At 37.3% G+C, this 17941-nt stretch overlaps 1 protein-coding gene across 1 annotated transcript in view; it reads left to right on the forward strand.

Annotated features, from left to right (window-relative positions):
• Window positions 1-13296, forward strand: part of HCRTR2 (hypocretin (orexin) receptor 2) — a 33567-nt gene extending 20271 nt beyond the window's left edge. Inside the window, exons 4-8 of the mRNA XM_009879831.1 lie at window positions 2798-2913; window positions 8118-8338; window positions 9722-9843; window positions 10950-11150; window positions 12817-13296. Of these exons, the coding sequence (XP_009878133.1) occupies window positions 2798-2913; window positions 8118-8338; window positions 9722-9843; window positions 10950-11150; window positions 12817-13010 (854 nt within the window). The 3' untranslated portion in view covers window positions 13011-13296. The remainder of the gene's footprint in view (window positions 1-2797; window positions 2914-8117; window positions 8339-9721; window positions 9844-10949; window positions 11151-12816) is intronic.
• The last annotated feature ends 4645 nt before the right edge of the window (window positions 13297-17941 follow it).

The raw sequence follows: 17941 nt of genomic DNA on the forward strand, positions 1-17941 counted from the left end.
GTAAAATTCTGTCAAAAATTCAGAAGCTGTAGTTTCAGTCTTCACTGAACAACAGGCTAGGACTGGAACAGAGTGCTGACAAGGAAGCTTTAGAAAAGTTTAAAATTTGTTTAACAACCCCTGCAGCAGGCAGAAGGCGGCATGGTTTAGCACACTGATCCTTTATCAGGTGGAATAATCGTACTGTACAACTGGTGCTGAGTAGGAACGCTGATCCCACCCCTGTCCAATCCCCATGACCACCTGTTTGCTTTTGTCCCCGTACCTCTTTTCAGTGAAACAGCAGCTAGTGATGTGGGAATCATTAAATAATTCTTAAAGAGACAGTTACTCTCCCTCTATCCCAAAGCCATGGAAGGCAAAGACATTTTTCTTCTCTTCTGTTTGGCAGTAAGAGGTTCAGCAGTCCCAGGCAGGAAGCTGGTATATCACCAGGACCACAAACTGATTGATGTTCTCATTCAAGGAGCCTGGAACTCACCCGCTTGATAAATGAAGGGTGTCCCAAACCAGCCCTTCTTCCTTCTTGCTGCTGTGACTGTCAAACAGCTTTAAAGCTTTTCTTTGGCTTGAGAGGCTAAACAGAGTCATGCTTCTTAGAGAAGTTCTACAAAGGGCTTTTCCCTGGGTGGAGGAGGGACAGGTTTCCTTTGATGTTTAGCAGCTGGTACTTTCCAGGTGGCTAAACTTCAAAGGCAAGTGTTAGGATCTTCCTCCAACCTGGTCCGTCGGTTCTTTGTAGATAGCTAGGCTCATTTAATGTTTCACTTTACTTGGAATGCTAAATTGGAAGCCATAAACTCCAGATGGCCTTTTAAATATGTACTGTCCTTCCACCTGAAAGGGGCCTGGCTGCCTGCAGAGCATTGATGAGGCAGGTGGCACCTCCTTCTGAGCAGAAAGAATGTGCTTTCAGGTCTGACCTCCCATGATCCCAGTAAGTCACGTTATTCCAGTTTCTCCTTAATCTCTCCGCCTGTGAAGCATGCATGTCGGTATTTCCCTGTCTGACAGGACTGCTGTGAGGCTGTGTTTTCTGAAATGCAAAACCAATTCTGAGTTCATCAGTAAATATACAAACCCAGGTTATCACCATTTACAAAAAAACTTGCCCCAAATGATCTGCCTCCCCCAAGGACACTGACAAGAGCAACTAGCTGCAGCTGCTACTCAAGAGGTGGTAAGTTGATTTGCTACAGGATCTTAGAGCAAGAAAGGAGCCAAATGCTGCTCATCTGAATTTTTTGAAGCCCGATCCATCAAAGTTGTCAAATATCAATGGCAATGTCACTATTGCCTTTGCTGGCAGTGAACATGGGCTAGATTTTGCCATAGCAAGTTTCTATTTCAGTGATACTGAAGATTTTCTGACCAGTGAGCCAGCTGGCTCTTTGAGGCCCTACACTGAGTGTGACATTACAGGAGTTTGGGTTTGAGGGCAAGCCTGGAGTTAATGTGATGGTGTACTCCTCCCTACTCAGAGTTATGGACCACGTCTGTGTATCCTTGTCTAATCAACCTCCCAGGGATCCTCCTGGCATGCAAAGGGACCTCTTGTTTGATAGGGTCCACAATCTCAGTCACTTTAATAGGCAGAAAGTAAGTTTGACTCACTAAAGTTTTCATCTCATGCAACTCTTTTTTTCTTTCTTTTTTTTAATTAAAACTAAATGAAGAGTTTTAGTTGCAGATCTCATCATCCTGAAATGCTGGAAAATTCAGCAAATTAACATAAACGTTCCTTCTTTACTCTAGCCCAAAATGCGATGCTTAGGATAACTATACAATCTAACTGCACAGTTTCGCTTCTGCTATGTATTGTTAGTCAACATAATGCTTATTCCTTTTCTGAGGCCACCCATAGATGTTAAGCTGTAATTGACATCAACATTTGGTATTACCAAGCTACATTTGATGTTACAAAAGTGAAAGCAAGTTTTCAAGGCGGCCACTGCACATTCCCCTATAATCTAATGAAGCTTATGATACCACACTCTTAAAAACACAGGACACTCATAATACTTTTAAGATGTTCGTCTCTAAGCAAATAACACTCATTAATTGTCTTTTGAAAAGACATACACAGGAAAGTAGAACACAAGGGTAGCAAACTCATTGTTGTTAAAACTGAATCAAAAATAATCTTGGAAATTTCTGAAGTTTAGATAACTTGACTGAATTAATTCTTTTTTTTTTTTTTTTTTTACTGTAATTGTAAAAAGTAAATCACTGAGTATACCTTTAGGACACATTCATTCTGCCACCAAAAAGTGATTTAAGAAATGTCTGTCTCTCCTCCCATGAGCATCCTTTGTGCTATAGTCTACATTCTTTGTTAACCTGTGAGAGACTGTGCAATTTACTCTGGGATAGATAGTAGCCTTTGCAGAATTAAAACTAAAGACAGTTACACAACCAGTTAAATACATAAAAGATGATGTACCTTGAATAATTGGTTAGCTATTGCTTGATAATGAAATTTTCTATCTTTCACTGATTTAATAAAAGCAAAACTTCTTAAGACTTTGTACCTAAAGCAATAATGTGATATGAAAGCAATAACGTTATATAAGATATAAAAGACACTTGAAGTAAAAATACGTTTATAATAGAAACTGAATGTATATACAGGTGATCAAAAAATCAATCCTGATCATGATATTATTGGATAAATCTTCTGTTATAACCCATTATGTTTGAAAAACACATGCATATCTATATAAATAATTTGGCTTAAAGTGATTTTGAAATATATGTATATTTAAACGCACTTTTCCCATTTGAATTCTCTTTCCAGCTGAAGTTTACCCCAAAATGTATCACACATGCTTTTTTCTGGTGACATACATGGCACCACTGTGTCTTATGGTCTTGGCCTATTTGCAAATATTTCGGAAGCTGTGGTGTCGCCAGGTAAGTCGCTTAGACAAGCTCTATTTGCTTGCTGTTTTGACTATGTGCAGATTCCGACATACAGCCGTTTGTTGTTGCTCCGTGTTGTCCCTTGGGACTTGGATTGCTACATCCATCACTGCTACCAGGTTCAGCGACACTGCTGGCTTACAGCCACCTTGGATAGGCACTGAGATGCATTAAAAAATGAAGGCAGTCAGGCTGAATGTAAACTACTTCTTCTTATGTCTATGAAGGGCTTAGGGGGAGAGAAAGAAAAAGGCAACAGAAAGATTGATTATAGGCAGAAGAAAGATCTGTCCCACTGAATCTGAAATGCTTACCAAAATACCTTAGGTGACTTTATTTATACTGCTAAAATCTCCTGTAGCAGTCAAAAGTTAGGATTGACCTTCTCATTTTTTTTAGTAGTCTGTACGATTTTTTATTTTTCATGCTACAAAGTCTCAGGTTCATAGCAGGTCCAATCTGAACAAAAGTTAGACTAGAAAGTCCAGCTATCAGAACTGTGAGACTGGAATTGCCTGATGTGAAACTGACTGTTATCAGCAACATTTGATGTGAATTACTGACAAATAATTGGCATGATTTCTAATGTGAACATCTATTTTTTTCAAGCTTCAAATTAAAAGTACAGGAAAGAAAAGAAAAATACTAAACAAAAAAGAAAAACAAGCAAGCAAGCACGCAAAGAACATTTGAACTGAAGTGGTAAAAACCAAAAACAAGCAAGCAAGCACACAAAGAACATTTGAACTGAAGTGGTAAAAATGATGTGAATTTTTTGAGGAACATTTTTCCCCCTCCAACAATTTGAAGTGGTGCCAGCTTGAGAATCATTTTCTGGATGTGAGCTGTAATCTGTCACACATCATTCAATGGTTCTCTCTGCTGTCTTCTGCTTTGTCTAGAATTTATCTATGGCTGTAGTTCCCCGCCACCCCCTGCCGTGCGATTCTGTAAAGGACAATAAACTCATCCTGTTGAAGACATGATGCAAGATATTCCCTCTCCTGTCCTTTCAAATGTCTCTAACAATGGCTGACATTTCCGTCATGATATGGGCATGAATCATTTCTCTCTCCCCATTGTGTCTGATACCATCCAAATTTGAGGCTGTCCTGGCCAGGGCATAATATCTGCCACATCAGGAGCATTTTCCACACAGTTCAAATTGATCCATCAGAGAAATCACAAATAGACCTTAGATTTCTGAAAAAAAAAAAAAAAATCTATATATATATATATGTTAAAAGTAAAAATCAAACCTTACACTGACAAAATGTATCTCTTGCTAAAATATAGGAAAACCCAAATCTGCTGTAAGGCATTTTGTTATTATCCATTCATCATAATAGCAATTATTCTCATGTCTAATCATATTAGGTTAAACCAGAGTTGCTGTTTATCTTTAAATTATTATTTTTGCTTTTAATTTTTTACATTTATAAGACTAAATAACAAGATAGATTGAAGGCAAAATTTAATCTTTACAATTTGAGGGGACTGTTCACCAGAACAAAGGCTTTGCTTGGTTAGTTTTGAAATTAAGTTCAATCTAACATAGCTCTAAGATACTCTGCATTGCTGAATAGTTATCTGTCCTGTAGCAACCAATGACCTTATCACCATATTCCTTCTTAACCTTCTCTTCTGTACCTTCTTTACCTAGTCTCTCAAACTGTCAATTAAGTTAATGCAAAGCAATTGTTCTTAACCTGCATGTTGCTTGAAAATGCTGGTTCAGATTCAGAGCAGAAGTTGAATGACTGGAAACTAACCTGTTTTGTTGGGTTTTTTCCCCTGGAATTGTATTAGCTGGCCTATTTCTTCTTCACAATATGTCTTGTCCCTATACATCTTGCATGTTGACAAGGTTAGGATGATCCTTTTTTTTCAGTGGCAAAAAGGCAAATACTGCTACAGGCTTAGTGCTATCAATGATGCGAAATTACAGATGTTTCTTTTCCTAGCATAGATGATAGCACTATGTGTAAGAGGCTGCACTAAGTGAAATTAATACCGCTGCACATCTATTGTCAGCTGCGACTGGGCTACAGACATCAGGTATTTTTCGAAGTGCAACAGGTGTGCCATAATCAGTCAAGTAGAGCAAATGAATGCAGTGTTCTTAAATGTATTATTTGATAGTAGTTTCAATTAAGAAATCATGCTGTTTACCAGAACGTCAGTTAAATACAGCGATCCTGTTGCAAAGTACAGTAAGACTTCCAGATGTACGTGGTAGAAAAAGCACAGCAAACAGTAGGTGCTCTCTATGCCTTAGACTTTTTCTGATGGTTCTTTTTTAAAATGGAGTGTGTTGTGCATGCAAGTTTTCAGATCACTAAAGGTAAGACAGATTTACAAGCTATCCTTACCATACTTTGCGCAATAGCTCTTAAAATTACTGATTGTGTCTTTCAAGCAATCTTTGAATCAGTGATTCATCTTTGTAAAGACAAGAACAATCATGCCACAAATACCAGGGATTTTGAGTAATTAATTTTAATTATTAGTAAGGAAGCAGTGACTAAGAAGGCTTTGTTCTCTTGTGGATTTTAAGTAGATTAAAAGTAACTTCTGAACAAATAAATAGGACTGAATGGACTTATGATAAAAGTGTCGGTACATAATTTGTATTATGAAGTTCCATACTGTATACTTTGATTTACTGACATCCAAATACATTGACACTAAAGCCTACTCATATTAATAACTAGGAACCCTGCCCATTTTTATTTTGGCAGCTGAAATATACCCTTCCAATCTTTGCAAGCTGTTATTATATTTGGAGATGTTTTCTCTGGTTATAAACCCCTTGATAATAGTTTGAGGGGATAGAAGAAAAGTGCATAAGAAAATAACTAGGCAACTTTTAGTACCTGTTTGGATACAGCTAGTGGGCTTTTAGTAAATTATTATTGGAATTACACAAATTCCCCACATTTATCTCTATTACTGATTAGTTACTGAAAAGCAAATATAGGCATTATGCTGGCATGTGTGTACTTGTACATACATGTGCTTACACACACAATGGCATAAATGTATATTTGTAAATGTTTCTGTATACACACACACACACGCTTCTGAAGTGTTATGCTCCTTAGGTTCAACAGTGCGTCTGTGGGTATATAGCTCTTCTTTTTTTTTTCCTGATAAAATTCTTGCTGTATTATGGCTTATTGGTGTAACAGTAGCAAAGCCCAGGTGTATGGCAGGTAAAGACTGAGGAGAATAGGGCTCTGTAGAAAGGTTCTCAGTACAAACTGCTGAATATTTAACAATTTAATATATAGTACAGTGAGACTGTTCATTGTGTATGGTCCCTACCTTTGATCACCTCTTGCTATTAAAGACTGCTTAAATACCAGAAAAGACCCTTCTACCTGCGCAGACAGGTAAAAGCCATGTACAAAACCAGTCACGCCTAACATTTCTGTAGAAATAGCCATTCACAATTTTGAGCCCAGATACTGTTTCTCTTCCTCTAAATTGCATCTAGCCACCAAGAAACCCAGTGAAAGAATTCTTCAAGTGAATCTTTGGCATGATCGGGAGGGAGAGGTTTGGCTGAGTTTCTCTGCTTCCATCTCCATTTTCTGATCAGTTCTTACTACAAATTTGGTAGCTCAGTACAACTGAAAAGGAAGGAAAAGCTTCTGTGTCAAAGTTCGATGAACAGAATATCAAAACACCCCTGATAAACCAAAATCAGAATCTTAGATAGTGTATTATCTCAGTAGTGAATGGCAGACACATTGCAGTCTGACACTCCACAGCTAAGTCGGGTAAATCCCTTGCAATAGGACAGATGTGTCCGGGTATGAAATTGATACTGCTGATTTCAGCTGAATGAGTGGGAATCCTCAGTAGAAGTGCAACGTTTTGGGTGGGTTTTTTTGCTTTATGTCCATAGAGACATTAGTAAAAAATAAATGTTATAACATATCCCCTGTTCTGCTTCACTGATTTCCTGTTCATTACACTACAACTTTGCCAAAACATTCCAATAGTTGTAAATCAGGTTTGATGGTGCACATAAATGCTAAATTAAGGGCTTGCCTGTGCAAGGAAGCTATTCACAAAAAAAAAAAAATATGTAATAGCTATTATAGAACAACTCAGCATGTGCGGGCTTTTATTTTAGAACAAGTATTTCCATTTTAGCTTACTTTTTTCTGAAATAAATATCCAAAATTTCATTCTCATCTGGTCAGTTTGTGTGGATAAGCTCTAATTTTTAAAATGTTATAGTAGACAATCTGAATTTTTGCAAATACTTTTAAACACGAATTATTTTGCACTCATGAGACTAGTTACCCCACAGATAATTGCACTACGCATGGTTAGATCTATAATTCTATCCAAAAGGTTTTCACAATGTATAACATTGAAAATATTATAAATGTTAATGTAATAGAGTTCTCTGAGAAAGTCCTTGCCATCTGTAGTCTTTCACATTTGGCTGCAGGCAGGAAATAATTTTGAAGAACTGAAGCAAAATTGCTTTATTTGGCTTGGCTTATGGGAGGGGACAGAGAACAAAACATGAGATTTTTTCTTTTTAATAACATGGTGCTATATCTACCCATTGTAAGGTGTCCTTGGCTAACCTAATTCTTTCTATTCCTTGACACTGTCCCCTGATTCCCCTCCATTCATCACTATATGATTCAATTTTGAAGAGCTTTGCAGGGACATCCACTCTTCAGCTGTGATTTCTTTAGCTGCTTCATAGTCATCTAGATTGCATATTTGGAAGTTTTATGGCACTTAAAAGTATGTAGGCTTTAAATCCTTGTTTTCCAATGCTGAAAATCTCTTTCGTATCTTAAATTAGTCACATATGAATGGGATAAACTACTCTGCCATAACAGAAAACATCTAATGTAGAACTTTATAGCAACATAATTGCAGTAGTAGGGTTGGTAAGTGTGATAGTTTGAAGAGACAAGCAAGGCAAGGTGTATGGGAAGTCAAGACAATTTTAATACATCAGTTGATATATTTGGGTAAACCACAAATTTTTATGCAGTGTGTCTGAAACTGGGTTTGTGTCTTACAGCTACATCAATTAATTCAATTAAAAAACCTTCTCCCTGCAAGCTTATACTGTGTATGTCAACATGTCTGTTTTTCTTGTTATAGCTACCCACAGTGCTAGTTTTTCAAAGTGCCCCTTGTTTTGTCTTTTTTAGATCCCAGGAACTTCTTCTGTTGTTCAGAAAAAGTGGAAGCCTCTGCAGTCTTCAGCACAGCCCCGAGGGCTGGGACAATCAACAAAGTCAAAGATTAGCGCTGTGGCAGCTGAAATAAAACAGATTCGTGCAAGAAGGAAAACAGCACGTATGCTAATGGTTGTCCTCCTGGTTTTTGCACTTTGCTATCTACCAATTAGCATCCTCAATGTCTTGAAAAGGTAAAGTTTATCTCAAAATGTAAATACGTGGTAAAGTTTACTGTCTAAAAACAACCCTCTGTTATGAGACTTCATATTCTGGCAGATACTTTTGAAGGATAGGCTTATTTATTTCACAATAAAGAAATGCAAAATAAGCATACGGTTGCAAGGAAAAATATATCTAATCTATCCACAGTACTGAAACTGAAGGCCAGATCGCAGAACCCTTATTAGCGAGCTTTTCGTCATGAAAATGATCTAGCCTATCCCCTCATTAAAACCTGTCATTTACACGGGATTACAGCTTGTTTGCTGTAAATGAACCCGCGGAAGTGCGTTTGCCTAAAGCAGCAGCTGAAGGCCAGCGCGAGAGTGTCGTATTGTGGCTTGGCCGCCAGGACTGTGAAATGCTGGGTTCAAACCCAAGCCGCATTTTGAGATCTTAGGCTAACCCTTCAGTTTGCTTATGAAGCTCTGTTTTACTTTTTTACACTTTTCTCTCCTGTTCATTTGAGACATAATTTTTTACGCTCTGTTTTTTGTACAATGCCTGACAGGCTAAGGCTTTGCTATAGTCAAATCTCACGAGGCTTCTGTAATGCCAATAAATAATGACATGTAGCAGAAGATTTGAATATCCTCAAAAATAACCGGCCTTTTATCGGTGCTTGAGGAACATTTCAGGTTGTAAGGAATATTTTCAGGTTGTAAGGAATATTTTCAGGTTGGCATGTGAAGGCTCAAATACATCCCACTCAATTCTGGCACTTTGCTGAGGCCTAATTTAAGTACTTTTCATACTCAAGGTTCTTGGTGGGCAATGGGGAGAGAAAGAAGTATTTCCAGAAGGCGGTTCAGGCCTGCTGTGATCTGAACCACAGAGGAACTACACAGGCTGCCTCAGCAGAGTAGGCCTGTAGTTAGATTTTCATTTAAATGGCAAAAGTTAGGTGTAAGGAATCTGGGCAAAACAGATTTCTCTGGAGGACAGAAGCTGCTACTGCGGCCTCAGGTTTTGGGCCAGGTCAGTGCCTTTGTAACTCCAGAACCCCTGTTTATTGAAGAGTGGGCCTAAAGCTGGGAACCTCAATGACTTTAATAGGTCCAAAGCAACTTTTCCCTTTTTTTTTTTTTTTTGGCTTATCTGAAACCAGATGGCTTTGGTTACTTAGAGAAAAGTTATGCATCTGCACCATTGCGAAGTAAAGTACTGATGGTCTCTGGGAGACTGAGGGATGGGGAGAGGACTTTATTTGCTCAAGAAAGCAAGCACTGTTGAATCAGCTATTCTGTGATACTGCAAATAGGTCATCAGAGATAAAATTATGCGGGAAGTTGCCAAATCCTTTTATACGATTTCTAATTCTGCCATCTTTCAGGTTTGCTTTTCTTTTTCCGTAGGGTTTTTGGAATGTTTAATCATGCTGATGACAGAGAAACAGTATACGCCTGGTTCACATTCTCACATTGGCTTGTATATGCAAACAGTGCAGCCAATCCTATTATTTATAACTTCCTCAGTGGTAAGTTACAGTTACCTAGAATTCAAGTTTAATGTATAGTTTGAACGTAATGAGCCATAGCAAATAAGATTAATGACTGTCTAACATCAGCCCAGCTCCTCCAGTGGGAGCTAGATCCTCTTCTTGGAACAAGATGCCTGATATATCCCATTACTTTCAGGCTATCTACCTATAACTAAACTGCAGAGTGCCAGGGCCTGAGTCCAAGTGCTTGAATTTGTCCATACCATTAATTTGATAGAGAAATCCCTGGCATGACTTTGGTCTGAAACAATTAACCATTCCCCGAAACACTCCCCGGATACTGTCTGGGAGGTAGCACAGGCCAGGGGCTGTCCCCAGTTGGCATTTTATATGCAGGTGTTGGGTTTTGGAGGCTGTGAGTCTTTAATAACACTTACATGACCGGATTGTGCCAACTGTGTTCAAAGGCAAAGAACCAGCCAGGATGCTGCTTACTTAGTAGCATAGATTTATCTTAGTTTGTGTTTGTCTTATTTGGCTGTGGACAGCAGAATCAGAACCTAAACTGGTGGTATGACAGCTAAATTCAGAGAGGCAAAAGTATACTGATGCTTGCTCCACATTTCTCTGCTGTAGGTTTTTTTGTGGTGTGTACTGTGAGGATGATTTGAACAATTTACTCTGAGCCCCAAAAGCAGACTAATGAGCTGTCGAACACTGAATCTTCTTTTAAAATGTATTCAAGATGAAATACAAATTACCCATGCCCTTCATTTCACATATCAAGTAATGATTCAGTCATTTAAGCCTACAATTCGTCAATTACTTATTTTTATTAGATGTGTTATTAATCAACAGACTATCCATGACATGATTTCATAAATCATTCTAGTTTGTCCATTCCATCAAGCCAAGAATAATTTAGGTTTCATACCATACCTCACATATCTTCTTACAGAGGTTACATTTTTCGATCTTTCTCCAAGATGTTGAAATTGTGATTTTCTGCTTCTGCATTCGAAGAACATGTGGGTGTTTTGGGTTAACGTTGCTTTAGATAGCTGCCCTTTTCTAATCTATAAAGTTTGTTGAAACATGGTTTATAGTACAATTTTTTCATAAGTCTTTTTTGTGGTTGACAGGGAAATTTAGAGAAGAATTTAAAGCAGCATTTTCTTGTTGCATCTTTGGCATTCGCAGTCACCATGATGAACGGCTCACCAGAGGTCGTGCCAGTACAGAGAGTCGGAAATCCTTGACCACCCAGATCAGCAATTTTGATAACATTTCAAAACTTTCGGAACATGTTGTATTGACCAACATAAACACAATTCCAGCTAATGGTACTGCACCTTTTACCCACTGGTAGTATATTTGTCTCTATGTCTTTTGAATCTGTCGAAGTAAAATTTAGTTGTTCATACAACAATATTTGAATCTGAGCACAATGCAATGACAGAAGGGTATTTACAATTAAGAACTGACTGTAAGAAAAGTAACTTACAAGAAATTTCATAGAACATGCCACAACTTTGGTAATATATTGATGAACTAAAATTTCATCTCATTTATTTCAAAAGTTGAGTTGCAGTTGGGGAGTGGGTAAGGTAATCATATTTTATGTAAGTCTTTTCTTTGGATCCCTACGTCCTTTAGACTCCTAAGTAAATAAAGAACAGGTACCTGAAAGTATGAAAATAATTTTCCCTGGAGTTACAATGTTTTTATAAACAGCTATATTCTACTCACAGCTATTCTCTGAAGTTGTGCTCTATTTTATAACAAATATTATAACCAAAATTAGATGTACAGGTTTAAGTACGTAAATGTCCTTGACTATTTCAAATGATCTGCTTACCATGTGTTCTGGTATGAGTTGGGCTGATCAAATAAGAAATTCACATTAATTTCTTTTCTTACATTTTCTGTTCTTTTTCCTGTTGGGTGGGTTATTGTGTGTATTCAGGAGCAGCTGGGAAGCCGCTTTTGATTTTTCTTCAGTACAGGTTGATAAACAAATGAACACAGACTGAAATGAAAGGCAGAAGTTGTTCAAGCTTTCCCAATTCTGGGTAAACACTGAAATGATTGTGCAATTCCCCAGCTTTGTGAATAGATGGAAGATGACATATAATTCTTTATTTGATATTTCTCATTACATTATATGTTATATCCCAGCAGGATGTTGCAAGGGACTGCAAGTACAGGATTCATCCCTCCTGTCCTACAGATGTGAATATTGGTTGTCTAGAAGTTATCTCAGACACTATAGGCTAGGACTAGATAAGCTATATATTAGTAACAGAGAAATTGGTATGTCCAAGGACAACTAGTCTGTTCCTAAAATATATATCTGAAATGAATTAAATAAATTACCTCTGAAGAAGTCTATTCTTTTCACTTACTGTAGAAAGAATATTTTTTTTTTCCTGAATTCAGCTTGTTCTTCTCCAGTATTGTTGCCATTCCTATATGCACAGCACAAGCGAGGTTACATCCTTAAGACACTGATGACAGGGTGGCTGCAGAAGATTTTTAACTTTATATTGATTATTTTTCATCATTCTCTTCTCCCTGCTCGTCCTTTTCTCATGGCAGGGAGGTTTGGACTAGATGATCTTTAAAGGTCACTTCCAACCCAAACCATTCTGTGATTCTAGGATTGGCTTGTACACAGGGAGCTGTAGTGCTCTGCTAGTCACAGTGGCATCTGGGTAAGGAACCACAGGACAACTTACCAAATAATGCATATTAAATAAATAGTAGAACACATTAAAAATGTTTAAAAGGAAGAAAATCAAGGCTTATGCATCAGAAATCCCTTTAGACTTCAGTTGAGAAGCATTCGCTTAAAATTTGCAAGTGCAATTTGGAACTTTTTTTGGCAGACCATTTTTTTAATAGAGCATCACCTGCATAGTGTTCAGAGAGTGACAATCACAGGGTGAGCCAGTCAGCTACCTGATCCAAACAGTAAAATCATCTTAGAATCTTTATTTTATCTTACAGGTATCCCAGGTACACTCAGCCCGTTGAAATCAGTGGAACTGCATCTCCACATACCAGGGATGAACATGACTTCAAATTTAGATGAAGCTGTGAGGGTTTCTGCAGAAGGCACTGGCAACAGAGAGAATGCAGAGTGGGACAAATTTGTCCCTAACATAACTAAACTTACCTCGATGGAGTTGCAACAAGGATGACTTTGGCTCAATACATGTAAGACCACTAGAGAATGGCACATGCATTTAGCTGTGTTACAGACTACAATTGGACAAAGGGATTCCTTCAAACAACTGCCTCTTCTATTTCTTCTCAGTCTTACAGAAACCTACTTACCTCAGTATGAGCTAAAGAACACGTCTTTACAAATCTTTTTAAGGATTGGATTGTATCATACTTTGTAAATACTGTAGATATCTATTTTTATATATTTTAGATGCTGTGCAATGTTCTAAAATGTATCATATAAAGAACTCTAATTATTTGAAAGAAGTCTCAAACATCATTTATTTTTATCTTGTTTCTATAAATGAGTGACTTATTTACAAGGAATGCTTACTTATGCACTAGTGATATTCTGGAATTCTTTTGCACTTCTTTTCTGCTAATTCACTTGTAGTAAATTCTACTTTTGTTATGGAACTTTCACTTCAGATTGATTTGGGGAGATTCCAGGTTACTTTTCTAAGAACAGACACGCTTCTAGACATGAACCCAAAGTGCTGCAAGTCATACATAAGATTACAGCCAATTATTTTTTTCTTCAGACTCGAGTGCCTAAAAAGTAACTACTTAAATAAAACTTATGTGATGCTCAAAGGTGCTATATGCTCAAAATTCCTACTCAGGCCAATAGGAATAATAAGTGTCAGCACCCCTGAAGGACAGGACATTTTAACTTTGGTAGCTCATTTTAGTCCATAACATCTGCAAGTGTTGCTCCAGAAGATCTCTGAGGATCTTTAAAATAGAAAACATTGGTTATCTTGCTTGCTTTCACAATTTATCTCTCAGCTGCCGTTTAATACTAATGATTCAAACAATTAACAGATTTATATGCCAAGAAAATGTTGACTTCTCAACAATTAAAATAAATGTTTCTCTTTGGAAATTATAGAGGTGATATCTCATTGGACCAGTAGATGAAGTACTCAGCTATCCATTTTCCATTTATGGGATGAGCTCCTTGGCCTGGGGCTTCCTACCATGTGTTGTAATTTTTCTTCTTAAAGAACAAAGATGGTGCATCACTGGAGACTTAGTCTACTGGGGGAATGTGGGCTATTGGTTAGAATGAGACTAATCTCTAAGACCCTGAGCTACAATCTCCCGGTGGCACTATTCTTTCGTTTCAGTTCCGATTTTCCAAAAGAAAGGGTAACATGGGAGGGAAGACTTTTTTTTCTGTAAAAAGCATTTGGCATAAAAAGAACATATTTTCACCCATTCAACTGTTTCTGAAAAGCCAATTTTACATAGACAAGGTGTTATTTGGTTAACTTATGCAAATATTTTTTTCTAGGTTTTAATTTGACCTAATGTCGTGCAATGTATTGTCTGTCATGACAGCTATAGTTTTATGCAGTGCTTAATCACTTTATGCTTTGGCCTTCCCCAACAGCTATTTTACTTGACATTATTGCAATTACTCCTAGTTTACACTGGTGTAAAGTAAGAGAAAAAAAGCTTTTGTTTGTATATTAAAGTTTTCTTTTTCTATTAAAAGAGAAAAGGACAATATTCTTTTTTTATTAAAAAAAAGGATAAAGAGAAATACCTAAATGGAAAGAATATTTAAACATCAAATAAAATCATAGGAACTCCTATATTCCTACGTGTAAGCTTAATTTTTGAGTATAGCTATTATGTCATTGTTATTTCAAGAAATTATTTTACTCTCTCTCTCCTAAGAAAAGAAAACCCAATCATTGTGGCAAGTACAGCAGGATTTCATTTCATAGCTATTGCAATTCCTTTGCCATTAGCAGGCTATTTTTGCTCTTCAACCACAAGAAGTGTAGTATTCTTAAACTGTGTGGAACAAGATATGATTTTTCTATATAATTTGAAAAGATTGGACAAACAGCAGCTGAATTAAAACATGACAGAAATGGGAGAACGGAATTTGAAAAGTCTTCTAATTTTTTCTTTTGTTTTGATATAAGTAAATAAAAAGAAAAAAGTTAAAAACTAGTAATCTAACTGTAAAATAATTATCAGTGATCATTTAATCGCACCATAAAATGTTGCCTTAATCCACTGCTGAAAAATGTCAATTATTTCAAAATTTTGCAAACCTATACTTTCATTTCATAAAACCTATTTTCAGCTTTTCCTTGAAGAGAGAGCAAGAATGTAGAAAGTAAATGGTTATCTAAGAAAACTTTGTCAGTATAAAAGAGGAGTATGTATACTTTTCAAACACAAAAGGTCATGAGTGACTGTGGAAGACCTGTAAAATTATCATGCCTTGTCAGGTGTGTTGTCCAGGTACCTGTGAGATGAACGAGGTGGAAAAGAGTACAGTATTGCTAACTTGGGCCAGCTAACGAAGAACTAAAATAGCAACATTAGTAATGCTCATGGAAAAAACCATAAGTAGCATCTTTCTAAAGTGGGCTTGAATGCTACCTGCCAACACAAATTGTCTTCTTTTTGCTACTACCTTAATGCCAGTGGGATAAATTGTGTTAGTTAATCTGAGGTAAGAACAGCACTAAGGGTCATTGGCAGTTTTTGGCTCCTGCAGGTCTCCTGTGACATGTAAAAATTGAGGTTGTGGCCTTATTTATTTTTTTTTTTGGTAAGAGAAAATTTCTCTTTTGTTCTCTTTTCTTATTTTTACTTAGGTCATAGGATCACAGAATCATAGAATTGCTGAGGTTGGAAGGGACCTTTAAGATCATCAAGTCCAACCATTAACTAACGTACCCTGACAAAACCACTTCTAAATCATGTCCCCAGGTACCACATCTACCCTCCAATATTAAAATATTCCAACATTCCCAGACATTTCTTTTTGACCATAACTTCAATTTAACAGTACTTTTTTATGTGAATATAAATAAAAGATAAGACATTCATTGACAAATAATTCTGGGTTTTTCTCTGGACAGATTTTTGTTGAGTAAATAGCATATCTTTCAGACAAAAGTGATACAATCAGAGCTTATGTAAGATTTGAAATTCTAAGGATAGGTCTTAACAAATTCTTGGCAGAGAATATGGTTATAAAGCTAAAGATTGGTTAAACATAGTTATCAAGCCAAAGATTTGGTTATTCTCATGAAAAGCTTTTTTATTCAAAAAATTATTTTTTTAAAAAAAAATCTTTTTGATGCAAATAGTCATATGTATTTATTTCTTTAGTTTTACAAAATTTGAGGAAAACCTAGAAAATCCTGTCTTTCAACATATTTCAGTCTTGGAGGTCTCATATCCTGACCTCTTTCTCCTTTTGTGTTGTTGCTGTAGTGATAAGCTTGTGCCCTGCAGTCACAATGACTGTAAGATAATTTCTCCACCTCTCCACCTCAAAAAAGTCTTTTTTTTTTCCCTTCTCTTCTGTACTGCATAGAGGGCAGCATCTCATTCTCTGATATTAGCAAAATTGTTGCATGTCATTAACCTGTAGAGTTGTTTATCACAGAATCACAGAATCATAGGTATTGGAAAGGATCTCCAGAGGACCATCTAGTCCAACCCCTCTGCCAAAGCAGGTTCACATAGAGCAGGTTGGACAGGAATGCATTCAGGTGGGTCTTGAATATCTCCAGAGAAGGAGACTCCACAACCTCTCTGGGCAGCCTCTTCCAGCGATCTGGCACCCTCAAAGTAAAGAAGTTTTTCCTTATGTTGAGATGGAATTTCCTATGTTCCAGCTTGTGCCCATTGCACCTTGTCCTATTGCTGGGCATCACTGAAAAGAGTCTGGCCCCATCCTCTTGACACCCACCCTTCATATATTTATTTAGACGAAGGAGAGTACACTAAAAATTAGCTTAACTCAGCCCTCACCCTAAGATGCATTGCAGCCTACTGCTGCAATGGATTAAGGCCAAGGCAAATTTAGCCTTCCAACCTAAAATTTGATTTGTCTCACGACTAAAATTATATTCATCTGTCAGGCTATTCCTTTTACCTGCCAATAAGGTTTTTTTCTGGCTGTTGGATATAATGTATGAAATAGTATTTTCTTTAATTGAATATACTTTCCAAAAAAAAAAAAAAAAGAAAAGAGAGATAATTATTTAGCAATGTTGGCAATGGACATGGCTCAAGTTTTGCTTTGCCAATAGGGACAGGATTTCACCCACTATATCTCCATCTCTGCTAGCTATGCTGGAAATTTTATATCTTTTTATTTTAAGCATTCAAGGACCAAATCCAATGTTCTGTATGGGATAAGCAAGAATAAAAAGTAGCATGGAGAAATTAATAGGGATCTGTTGTTTCCTCCTCCTTCCAGTGCAAAAGCAAAGAGCATCCAGTGAAACTGGCGGGTTTATGACTGCATGCTTTATGGTTGATTTATTTTTTATTAGATACCCAAGTCAGTTGCTGACTTTTGTATGGTAAACTAGTTTTTGACATATTTTAGTGAAACTCCTGAAGTTAGGTGCATAGTCCAGTATGGGTCTATACTATAGACTAGTTATTTCTCCCTCTGGTTTGTTGTCCAACGTGCTCCATAGCTCCTCTCTTTCCTTAACAGATCACAATCCTATTCCACTTCTGAGATGAAAACAGACAAATTCACTTCTAAAATGCATGGGAAAACACTTAGAGAAGATGATCAGGCATAGCAACAGGCATTTTCTGGAGAGATTATAGGCAGCAGCCAAAGACTTGTTCTGTTATTTTCTCTGGAAATCAAGTGGGAACTGAATGCAGAGGGAGTGCCAGATGCTGTGAAGAATGCCAAAGAACCACGTCTCATCTCGACGTACTCCAGCTTAGCCATTGCGGCAAAAGGAGAAACGTGAGCAAAGGGTGTAACAGCGGCGGCAGAGGAACCTCGCGGGGGTGGAGGGGGTGAGGGGGGCGAGGCGGGACAGCATCATCCACTGCCCCTGACCGAAAGAGGTGGGCAGAGTAGGATGGATATCTCCACGGGAAGGGTGGCCGCCCC

Source organism: Charadrius vociferus, unplaced genomic scaffold (assembly GCF_000708025.1).
Source record: "Charadrius vociferus isolate BGI_N301 unplaced genomic scaffold, ASM70802v2 scaffold342, whole genome shotgun sequence".
Taxonomy (NCBI): domain Eukaryota; kingdom Metazoa; phylum Chordata; class Aves; order Charadriiformes; family Charadriidae; genus Charadrius; species Charadrius vociferus.